Raw genomic sequence first — 11,885 nt, 5'->3', positions numbered from 1 at the left:
GGACCGAGGTTCCTTCCTAAGCAACACACACACACACACACACACACCAGTGGGGGAGGGTGGTAAGGAGGGTAAGGGACAAAGAGATCACAAATCAAAAGTGCACATAGCACTTTGACAACATGTATACTAAATGGGATTGGTACAGAGATTAGCTTAGCTGTTGCTCAAGAATGAAACACAAATTTACAAAGTGTATCTTCTGAAAATTGTATATATTGGGGCTGTGGGCTAGCTCAGTCACGCAAGCGCAAAGGCCTGAATCAGTCATCAGGACTCACATTTTAAAAAGTCCAGCTTGATAGCATAGATTTGTAATCCTGCTTCTGTGAATGCATAGACAGGGCTCGCTGGCCAGTCAGTTTAGCCTACTGAGCAAGTTCCAGAACAGTGACAGAGCCTGTCGCAGGAAAATAAAAGGGGGTGGGGGGGGACTGTACCTGGAGAATGACACTCCAGGTTGTCCTCTGGTCTCCACATGTGTGTCCACGTACACACATGAACAAGAAGATAACACAACAAACCTACATTATGTATATAATGGTGTAAAATGTGATGTCTTGATACAAGTACACATAGTAAAATGATTAAGTTGAGCTAATTCTTCTGATCCTATAGTGTCTCTTCCCTAGCGACATCTTAAAAAGTTGAGATATGTGACTTAGCCACATTCTCCAACATTAGGTGTGGACTATCTCTATAGTTCTGCCTTCCCTTAATAAATGGGGTCAAGCTCAGCAGGTCTCAACCATGGCTGTGCAGCGGAAAGCAGTATCTTGGGAATAAAATGTGGGCATATATTAAAAACGTTCCCGAATGTCCTAATGTGCGGGTGGTGTTCAGAGTCCCTGCTCTCATCACAACTACTTTTACCTTGTTGCCTATTGGTACTGCCTCGTCCACAAACTAGGGAGTGATAGAAGGAAATAGTCTTGGGAGTGGACTTTGGACTGGCTGCCTGAAACTAAATCCTGGCTCCACTGCTCCACAATCTCCTTGTGATTCTGTAATTTCGGGGAAAAAGGCTGTCTTCTCCACGAGGGCTTTCTCAGTCCTTCCAGCCAGAGTTAATCTCTGGTTCTTTGTAACACTTTCTGTCTCTGTTATAATGCTAGGCTGGTTCATGGTGAGCTCTCAGAGAACGTTTATGAAATGAATTAGTATGATGCACATTATCTTGTCATTCTTTGCATGCATATTCTTTGAGGGCAAAGATTATATATATATATATATATATATATATATATATATATATATATATATATATATGTCTTTCATCTTTATACACCATATGGTGTTCCATCCATTTAAATACTCAGTAGGTTTGGAATCCATAGTGAAACTTACTTTAAATGAATTTCAGAGAAATGACATCAGTCGAATATAATATACTGTTTAGTGCTGTTTTCAAGTATTGCCAAGGACACCATTCAGTTCAGCTTCTTCACCTCCCAGCAGGATGGCTTTATGACTCTGAGTGGGGAGCTAGTGTAATGATGGATTTCCATAGCAACCACTGCAAACTATCTCATCTTGCCAGGTCTGCCAGCCTGACATAGTAACAAATGGAGCCCAGTGTTATGAAATGATATAATATATACAAGCAATCCAAGAAGGAACAATAAACTCCTTCATACACATTCTTGATCCTAAGGGTAGCTGAGTTCCAGTGCATACAAGCCAGTTCTCACTTTAGCAATCCTAATCTACAAAACCTTTAGTAACTCTCTTTTTCTAAAAGATAATGCATGCAATTTGGTTATTTTGCTTATATTTATTGATTCAAACTGAGATTCCAGAACCATGAATTACTTGCTTGTGATTTCTCTTTCTTTCTCTCCTTCTTTCTTCTTTCCTTCCTTCTTTCTTTTTCCTTCTTTCTTTCTGCCTTATTTCCTTCCTTCCTTCCTTCCTTCTTTCTTTCTTTCTTTCTTTCTTTCTTTTTCTTTCTTTCTTTCTTTCTTTCTTTCTTTCTTTCTTTCTTTCTTTCTTTCTTTCTTTCTTTCTTTCTTCCTTTTCCTTCCTTCTTTCCCTTCCTTCCTTCCTTTCTTCCTTTCGCTATCTATTTATTTATTTAAGCGTAATTTTAGTAAGATAGACTCTGGGTAGCAGCTTCCAAAAATCTAGATAAAATAACTTCACCATGATGTCGTGTGCATTTATTGTCCCTTCGTACCAAGTCCAAGTTATGCATGACCGAGAATTGGAAGAGAATTGAAAGAGAGACAGACACACACACACACACGGGGAGAGAGAGAGAGAGAGAGAGAGAGAGAGAGAGAAGCAGGCCAGAAAGGAAGGGGGTATGGATCTTATTTAATCGATTTATTTATTATGCTTAATATTTATTGGCTGTCTGCCACCTCGAACTCCTCCAGAGTAGGATTTTCTATTACAATCACTGATTTATGCCAACAGCCGTTGGCACGCAGCAGTCATGTTGCTGCTTAGTTTATGAGCGGACATATTCTAAGTGTTTTGTCAATGCCTTTCTATATCCACAGGAAAATAAGAAAGGGGTACGTTTAGTGACAGAAGTGGGGTACAGAGTGGGTCAGTAGACTATCAATCCCAGGCTCCCTACCACAGCCTGATCCGCTTGTCCTGAAGCCCCGCCCAAGGGCGGGCTCTTGACCGAGATGCCACCACTGATTGGCCAGACGCGGTGATGGGCGTGCGGGGCAAGCTTTGGAGGCTTCTTATTCCAAACTTCCGGGAGCGGCGGTTAGCGCGGCGCCGGCGGTTGAGCTGGAAGTCCTCGGTGCCGGTCGGCGGCTGGTGGGGAAGCTCCGAAAACCCGAGTGTCCGCTGCTCGGATCATCCAAGTGTCAGTGGAGGGGATTGCGGGCCGCGAGGGGAGAGGATGGATGGCGGCCGCAGGGCCGCGAGGGTAACGGGGTCAGCAGGTGAAGGCCCCCGACTAGAGAACTCGCGTTTGCACAAGCCCACCACCCCCTTCATCCTCGCAGTTCCGGGACCCTGAGGTTCCGGAGAGGTCCCAGTGGTGACGGAGTGCGGGTGTAACCCCTTCTTAGAATGACGTCTCACTTTGATGCTTTCCTGGTCTCTGACAGGTTTGAGCATGGCAGAAGGGGATACCTTGGTCTCAGTGGATTACGAAATTTTTGGGAAGGTTCAAGGGGTGTTTTTCCGCAAGTACACGCAGGTATGTGGCCTATAGGCTTGAAGAGGTGACGGACACGAGCCCTGGGTCTGACAGACGGGGACTTGGGAGAGGCTGGCTTTTGGTAGCTGCAGGGAGTTGAGCGGTAGTTGTGGCTGGAGATGAGGGATGAGGGTTGAGAATGTTTTGCAGTCTGTTAAACAGGAAGCAGATGCAAGGGGCTCTCGACTGGCCTTTCCAGGAGTGGTAAGGGAACTCTAGACACCCTTCTGAGGGAGAATTGCCCTAGTGTACCCTGTTGTACTGTCAGCAAGCCAAGTCACTGTCAAGATAGAGAGGTGACATTTAGGTGGACCGATCACACCGATATAAGTTATATAATCCTCCATCATACCTACCACAAGTTTATTCCTCCAGCTTCCTCTCACCACCTCAGGTTTTTGTTTTGTTTTTGTTTTTTCCCCCACCATGGGACTCAAACCCAGGGCCTTTTGCACGCCAAGCGACTCGACCGGCTAAGCTACTTCCCCGGCCCCTCATGTCATTCCTTTCTGTCCTTTTGTCTTTGCAAGAACACCCACCTTTTCCAATTTAAGTTTTCCTGATTAAAATACCATATCAGACCAGGCACAGTGGCACACGCCTTTAATTCCAGCATTCCGGAGGCAAAGGCAGGTGGACCTCTAAGTTCGAGGCCAGCCTGGTCTACAGAGTGAGTCAGGCCAGCAAAGACTACAGAGAAAAACGATATCTCAAAAACAAAAAGAAAAACCTTTATCTGTTCTTCCTGAATAGGTGTTGACATCGAGGGTGGTGGAGTCTGGTTTCCCCTTAATAGTAATGGGGAGTACTTGAGGGATGAACGAACTTGGCAGCCTCTGCCGGCGTTTCCCCATCACCAATCTCACCGGTACACAGGGGCCATCTCGACTTCCCTTCTGCCTTCAGCAGAACTATCTGGCTCATTACAGCCATCCTGATGAGCGTGACGTGGCATCTCCTTGAGAATTTCCATTGTTTTAGTCCAGGTTTCAGTGTATTTATAACAACGTAAGTCATACAAGGAGTGTTCTTCAGTCACAGTAGAAGTCATGTATAAATCAGTAACTGAACACTGCAACATACACACTGAAAACCCTTAACCATTTTAACCATCTGAAAACGCCCAATCCAGTAACCTTAAGTACATTCAGACATTCCTGTCCTGTCACCAAAGAACATTCGCAGGTCCTCCCCCTTATTTTGAGAGACTGAGGTTCTCTAACCACCACCTCCTGTTTCCCCTCCACCAGTCCCCAGCAATCATGATCCTGCTTCCCATGTATGCATATATACACGGAGGTCAGAGAACATATGGGAGTCGGTTCCCTCCTTCCATCATGTAGATTCCTGGGATCAAACTCGGGTCGTCAGGCTTGGTGGCAAGCACCCTAAATGACAGGAGCCATCTTGCTGGATCTCTGTAAATCTGACCACTCTAGCTAGATCGTGAGTAGAATCATAGAATATTTGTCCTTTTGTGAATGCCTTATTTAACTTGGCATCGTATCCTCAAGATCCATCCACATATCCTGACTCAGAGCTTCCTTTTCAAGGCTGAATAATATGCTGTATACTCTCAGGGTGGTTTTGATTTGCCTTTTCCTAATGAATAATGATGTTGAGTATCTTTATGTGTGTTTTGGCATGCAAAAGAAGATATTATGTGACATATTTGTATAACTTTCTATTCAAATCCTTGGCCCATTTTTAAATTGAGTTATTTTTTTCTTTGTGTGTGTGTGAGTTTGTGTTTTATCTATTCAAAATATTATTTTGTCTCTGACCTTTTCTTTTCTCTTTTTTTTTTTTTTTTTTTTTTGAGTTTGAAATAGGGTCTCACTATGTAGCCCTGGCTGCCTGGCTGGCCTAGAACTTAAGAGATCCACGTGCTTCTCTCCCCTGACCGATGGGTTTAAAGGTGTGTGCCACCATGCCCAATGCCCTTTCTCTTTTTAAAAAAAACTTTTATTTATGTGTGCATTTGTCTGTTTGTCTGTGAAAGTATATGGCAGAGTGTGTGTATAGGTGCCTACAGGCCCTGGAGCTGCTGTTTCAGGCAGTTGTGAGTCACTTAATGTGGGTCCTGGGAATGAACATGGGTCCTCTGCAAGAGCAGCAGATGTTTTTCACCACTGAGCCATCTCTCCAGCCCCTGCCTGGATACTAGTCTCTCTCTCTCTTTTTTTAATATTATTTATTTTTATTTTCTTACATTGGTGTTTTGTCTGCATGTGTGTCTGTGTGAGGGTGTCAGATCTTGGCGTTACAGATAGTTGTGAGCTGCCGTGTGGATGCTGGGAATTTAATTCAGGTCCTCTGGAAGAGCAGTCAGTGCTCTTAAACCGCTGAGCCATCTCTGCACCCCCAGGATACTAGTCTCTTAGCAAATGTGTGATGCCAACATTTCTTTTATTTTGGAGAGTTTTGTTTTTGTTTTTTTTTTTTTCTTTCTTGACAGGGTTCTGTCAAGCATCAAATGTTTAATTTTGTTTGTTTTGAGAAATTTCACTTTGTAGGCCAGGCTGGCTTCAAACTCATGGTATCCCTCCCAAGTACTGGGGCCCAGCAGAAGGATTTCCTTTTGAACTCTCAGTTTTGCTTCTTTTTTTGGTGGGAGATCGGGGGATGGAGCTTGTACTTGTGATGTTATAACTTGTACTTACAGTGATTTAAGGTCATGAAGAGTGATGCCTGTGTTTTCTCCTAAGGTGTTTCATGTCTCACTCAATGCTTTGGGGTGTTTTCTGGGGAGCAGGGGTTGTATGTTTGTTTGTTTGATATTTAGGGATAGAAAAAAAAAAGCATGTGAGCCTCTGCCAGATGGCTTTCTTAGCTCTCGTGGCCAGTGCTTTTGTGGGTGGCTATGTATTCCCTAGAGACCAAGAAGACTCTAGATGCCTGAGCAATGCCAACCTCTACAGACTTCACTCCCTCAACTTCCCAGCAGCTCATGCCCTCGCTTCTGTCTGCTGCACTTCTCTCTTAGTGAGTTCTCTTTCCGAGGATTTGGTGGACCATACTCAGGTCATCAGCCTGCATGCATGCTCTTGTGCCTGCTGAGCTTTCCGGTCAGCCCTGCTCTTTCTTCGTGTGCTAAAGCAGAGTTCTGGATCGATAAGGAAGGGATTTTCTTTTTAGATCGAAAACAAGAACTGGTAACCATGTTCCTTAAACTGTTTTAGAAGGTTTGGCACAGTGGTGCATATACTCATAGGCTGAAGTAGGATATGGGAAAATAAATGAGCTCAAACCCAGCCTGGGCTACATTAGCAAGACCCTACCTCAAAAGAAAAAAGTGAAAATAAAAAAAAATTTAAATGTACATAAATAATGTTAGGTGACTGTGTAAACAGAAAATGTTTTGATTGTATGTGTGTGTGTGTGTGTGTGTGTGTGTGTGTGTGTGTGTGTGTATACATGTACATGTGACCCCCATGCAGGTGGAGGTCAGAGGACAATTTGTGGGAGTCACTTCTCTCCTCTCCTTCCACTATGTGCATCCTGGGGATCACACTCGTGTCATGAGGCTTGGTGGCAAGTGGCCTTTCCTGCTGTGCCATCTTGCCAGCCCTGGAAAATGGTTTATGAGATGGTGTAGGGTATTGGAATTTCCTTTCAGAGAAGCTCATTGGGATTTTACTGTATTCGTTGTCTTGTTAACTTTTCCTGGGGAGACAGGAATAATTGTCTATTCATACTAGACAGGGTACCAGGAACAGAGCAAACGATTCCACTGAAGGGTAGTTTGGTGAACTCTCCTTTTAACTTTGATTCCTTGAGGGGCATGGGCAACTTCCAGGCAGCAACACATCGCAGTTCCCGCCCACCCCTGTCCTTCACACCTCATGGAATGTCAGGGAGAATTGGAGCGTGGTCACATTTTACACCAGCTCGTGAGTCCCATGTGCACTGGTTTGTGTCCCCCCTCCCTGAGGAGGGAAAGTTACTGGGCAGACGTGAGGGGCTTGTCCAGTCATCACACTGCTATGCTTTCAGGCCCGAGGACAGAGTTCCCTAGCACTTGGGTATTCAAATCTGAACGTGAATCAGCAGTGTTAGGGGGCAGAAGAGACGGCTCAGAGGTTAAGAGCACTGACTGTTCTTCCAAAGGTCCTGAGTTCAATTCCCAGGAACTACATGGTGGCTCATAACCATCTATAATGAGATCTGGTGCCCTTTTCTGGCATGCAGGCATATATGCAGGCAGAATGCTGTGTACATAATAAAGTTTTAAATCTTAAAAAAAAAAAAAATTAAAACAAGAGTAGAAATTACTTTAGCTGGGCATGGTATTGCATGCCTATGATCCCAGCACTCTGGGAGGCAGAGGCAGTCAGATCTCTTTGAGTTTGAGGCCAGCCTGGTTAACAAAGTGAGTACAGGACAGCCAAGGCTACACAGAGAAAACCCTGTCTTGAAAAAACAAAAAAATAAAAAGTAAAGAGGTAGAATTTAGTACACAGATAAAACCTGTTGGAAATTCCCTTCCTCAAGTGGGTCAAAATTTAGAGCTTTTTGTTCACAAGAATTCAGATCAATCACATTTCAAATTAAAGACGTATTTGGCTAATAGAACCTCCTGCTCAAAACTGCACAATCATGCTGATACCTATTTACCATCTATGGCGATGGAAACAGCTGGAGACTGCCAACTCCTCCAGCTTAATTTGAAGCACGAGGGCGCAGTTCCACATAGTTGGCTGGGTGTGCTGTCTTCCTCAGAACCCATTCTCAGCATTCTTCTTTTATGTCTCTCCTTTGGCACTCAACAATTCGCACTGTAGGTAGCCCCTGCTTTTCTTCATGCCTTCCTTTCCCCTGCCCTGAGACTGTTATTTGATGGAAATATTTTTGTTCATTAGGCAAACGTGTCTGCTTTGAACATAACTGGTTTGATGGATGCTCCATCCAGTTCCTCCTCAGAACATTTTTTTTTTTTTTTTTTTTTTTTACTGTGCATAAACTTTCTTTGGCATACTCCAGTAATTTCCCACGTATACTGAGTAACACTGGCATTTGCACATATAATCATGTTAGCTCCTGTACTCTTCTGTAATGCAACTCCTATTATACGTCAACAACAATATAATATCCTAATTATATATTTATGTAGTAATAAACTAGTTCCAGTACATCACTGTCTTTTCTAAATGGTCACTTCTGCCACAACTTAATAATGAACATTGAGAAGGGGAAAAACACAGTGGTCAGTTGGGTCTTCATAAGCATGTTCAACTTTATTTTTTTTAATTAACTTTTTTTGATGCATTGGTGCTTTGCCTGCTTATATGTGTGTGTGAGGGTGTTGGAGCCCCTGGAACTGGAGTTATAAATGGTTGTGAGCTGTCACGTGGGTGCTGGGAATTGAATCCAGGTCCTCTGGAAGAGCAACCAGTGTCTTTACCCGTTGAGCCATCTGTCCAGCCCCACATGTTCAACTCTAAAGTCATTGTGATCACTTATTAGACAAGAGAAAAGAAACCCTAGGAGAAGGAGGGGCGGGTTCGGAAAGGTGGCTGGAGCTTTTTTGGAAGGACTTTGATGATCACGGGGTCTATGGGCAGACCCTGCAGTAGCAGAGCATCAATACATCACATCAGGCAACATGGCAGGCAAAAAGGCTCTCATTTAAAACTCGGAGAGGAATGGTAGGGTGGCTCAGTGGGTGGTAAAGGCACTGAGCTAATTCCCGGGACTCCCACGGTGGAAGGAAGGAGCAGACTTCTGCAAGCAGTCCTCTGACCTCCACGCTTGTGCTATGGTATGGGTGCCCCACACCCATAAAGAAGTAAACGTACTTGAAAGGAGGGGCATCATTAAGAAAGATGAAGGGTCCTAGGTAGGTGGCTCAGCAGCCCTTACTGTTCTTCAGTAAGGGACTCCAAAGGACCCAAGTTTAGTTCCCAGAACACAGAGAGTGGTTCCTAACGAACTCTCATTCCAGCCAGGGCACCACCCACTTCTGGACTCGATGGGAACCAGCACTCATACCTTCACATACCACGCCCTCTCTATATTTTTGAAAGAAAAGATAAAGAGAGGTATCTACCAAAGCATACTAGGAGTAGAGAGAAGGCTCACAGAGATGGGCCTTCAAGTAAAATCCCCAAAGGAAAATATCTGATTTTTATGATGATACTAGAATTTGTCAGTAAGTTATTTTTAGCGATTTAGTTTAGGATAGTCTACAGGATAAAGAGCATGGAGGAACCAAGGACTGGACAGGACCATATACTAGGGGCCATGAGCTATGAGACTGTAACACAGCATAGCTTCTTAACTCTTGGTCTACGGAGAGAGAGATACAGCAGAAACATGGCCTGATTTCCCCAGCTTGCCAGCCTGGTCTCTTAGAGCAGCCAGCATCTTCAAGTGGCAGGAATATGATGTAACAATAAAGGCGAGTGGGAGCCTGATAGCTCCCGGAGTGTTCAGAGGCTGCTCACAGCTGCTTCCCTTCTCTACCAAGTCTACAGAAAGTGGGCTTTGGCTGCAGCATAAACATGTTCCTCCACAGTAAAAACAATGGCTTTGTTGCCCAGGAAATTGTGAAACACTGTAATGATCTTTAAAGAGAGAATGGATCACTTCATCTGGATTTGTTTAGGTGTGGTCCTGGCTAAAGGCACAGGGAAGGATCAAATAACTTGAAGCCTTTTCTATCTAACACACCCAGTAGATTGCTGATTAAGGAGATTAAGAGAAGAGGGTTGTGGGGATAGCCTAGAGCTAGAGTGCTTGCCTAGGTAGCGTGTACGGGGCCCTAGGTAAATCCCCAGTACTGCAAAAATAAGCTCAAACCCAGGGTCTCTCCCACCTCAATTTATTTGGCTAAGCATGATGGTACAAACTCAATCCCAGCACCCAGAAGGCAGAGGTAGGACAGTGCCTGGAAGATCAAGGCTAGCCTGTTCTGCATGATGAATTCTATTTCGGCCAGCCAAGGCTACATAATGAGACTGTCTCAAAAAAAAAGAAATGAACAAGCTGTAAGCTCAGTACCGTCAGTCAGCCTCAGGAAATCATTTTGAAGGCATCTTTTGTACTTAACCACTTTTACTACATAATGGAAAATTTTAAAGAATTCAAAATGCTGAGTTTTGTTGAATGAAAAAAGGAAATAGAATCAAGTGGCTAAAATCAGCCCTGAGATCTTCTTTTGTGTCTGTTTTGATTTTTCTGGACATTGTCAAATTAGTTTCGGTGGTTTGTTCTAAGCCAAGATTCTGGCCACAGATCATAGTCTCACTTTTTTGTGCAATCTCACTGTATCTCTCTTTCCTTTTTCCTCCTTAGGCTGAAGGTAAAAAGCTAGGCTTGGTAGGCTGGGTCCAAAACACTGAGCGGGGCACAGTGCAAGGACAACTGCAAGGCCCCATCTCCAAGGTGCGGAATATGCAAGAGTGGCTGAGGACAAGAGGAAGCCCTAAATCACACATCGACAGAGCAAAATTCAACAATGAGAAAGCCATTGTAAACTTGGATTTTTCAGACTTCCAAATTGTAAAGTAGACCTGAATTTTAATTTTTTCAAAATAATCTCACTTATTTTTTTTTTTAAATCAAGATAGAACTATTCTGTGCTCATTATTAGAATTTGTCAGTAAGTTATTTTGGTTGCCTATTGAAAGTTACTGTGTATTGCATGTATGCTGGAATACAATTGTGTACAATTCTAACCAATAAAATCACATTAGAACCTCATGCTTACAGTGCTTTTTAAAAAATCATTAGTGAACTCTTGGGCAACATGATGCATTTAATCATAATTGTGAGAGGAAGATTTTGAGGTAAAGAGTTTGAAAGAGAAGTGACTTTGAATCATTTCTTTAAGTTGTTCACACAGTTTCTTTAGGAGATTCCATGTGTAGTCAGATCAAATGCCATCAGGTCAGAAGCTGCGGTACACCACTGTCGCTTTTCAGTCTTTTGGAACATCTACTGTCATTCCTTTTCCAAGAGTTAGAAATTCACGCTTGGCCGCTTTGGGCAGGACTGCCCCCTCCCTGCATTTATATGCTGAAACCCTAACCCAAGTACCAATCGTATTGGACTTCAGATACTCAAGTGTCCACAAAAGATCACTTGAAGACAGCCAGCCACACCCAAGAGGAAATCCTGGCTGACGCCTTAAGCTCAGACTTGCCCCAGAACTGGGAAAAAAAAAAAAAGAACTGACTTAAGCCACCCAGCCTGTGGCCTTTTGTCATGAAACCCTGGCAAACTGAATAATGAGAATTTTGCTTCATAGGCTCCAGAAGTCTGATTTGATTTGGTTAGTAATTAAACAAATATATACCTATTTTTAAAAATTTGTCATAAGTTCCATTAAAGGGAGGAGAGGTGGCCTGGAGGGATAGCTCAGCAGTTAAGAGCCCTGGCTGTTCTTTGGAGGTCCTGAATTCCCAGCACCCACATGAGGGCTCACACCGGCTATGTCTGTAGACCCATCTGATTCGATGCCCTCTTCTGGTGTGCAGATAAGAACCCATATACACAAAATACATGTATCTTTTAAAAAGGGTTTCAGGGCCCAGGGGAGGAAATTTCAATGATGGAGACAGAAGGAGAAGACTGAGGATTGCCTAATAGTCGCCAAATCGTTGTGCTCTGCTCTCCTTCAGTTAGGAAAAAGCATTAGTGGTACTGGGAAGATAGCCAAACCGTACAAACAAACGATGAAGGGACGCCTTGGGTCATGATTTGCAAATTATGAGAG

General features: G+C 43.6%; 1 protein-coding gene across 2 annotated transcripts; it reads left to right on the top strand.

Moving 5' to 3' along the window:
* The first annotated feature begins 2,726 nt into the window (after positions 1–2,726).
* Positions 2,727–10,870, top strand: Acyp1 (acylphosphatase 1). 2 transcript variants are annotated; one of them, XM_055617472.1, is made up of 3 exons: positions 2,727–2,827; positions 3,075–3,166; positions 10,463–10,870. In XM_055617472.1, the coding sequence occupies exons 2-3, from the start codon at positions 3,083–3,085 to the stop codon at positions 10,676–10,678; spliced, it is 300 nt and encodes a 99-aa protein (XP_055473447.1). In that variant the 5' UTR covers positions 2,727–2,827; positions 3,075–3,082; the 3' UTR covers positions 10,679–10,870. The 2 variants fall into 2 exon arrangements, with proteins under 2 accessions (XP_055473447.1, XP_055473446.1); XM_055617471.1 differs by lacking the exon at positions 2,727–2,827 and adding an exon at positions 2,834–2,906.
* Positions 10,871–11,885: the final 1,015 nt, after the last annotated feature.

This window comes from Psammomys obesus, unplaced genomic scaffold, assembly GCF_907164565.1.
Source record: "Psammomys obesus unplaced genomic scaffold, mPsaObe1.curated_primary_1811, whole genome shotgun sequence".
Classification (NCBI taxonomy): domain Eukaryota; kingdom Metazoa; phylum Chordata; class Mammalia; order Rodentia; family Muridae; genus Psammomys; species Psammomys obesus.
This window is presented reverse-complemented; position numbering and strand designations above follow the sequence as displayed.

What these genes read in the sequence shown, in the direction of transcription:
- Acyp1 (XM_055617471.1), top strand. Translation starts at nt 2,864, where the DNA reads ATGGATGGCGGCCGCAGGGCCGCGAGGGTAACGGGGTCAGCAG. An exon ending in GAGGGTAACGGGGTCAGCAG is followed by an intron (nt 2,907 to 3,074) that starts GTGAAGGCCCCC and finishes GGTCTCTGACAG; the next exon opens with GTTTGAGCATGGCAGAAGGG. An exon ending in TTTTCCGCAAGTACACGCAG is followed by an intron (nt 3,167 to 10,462) that starts GTATGTGGCCTA and finishes TTTCCTCCTTAG; the next exon opens with GCTGAAGGTAAAAAGCTAGG.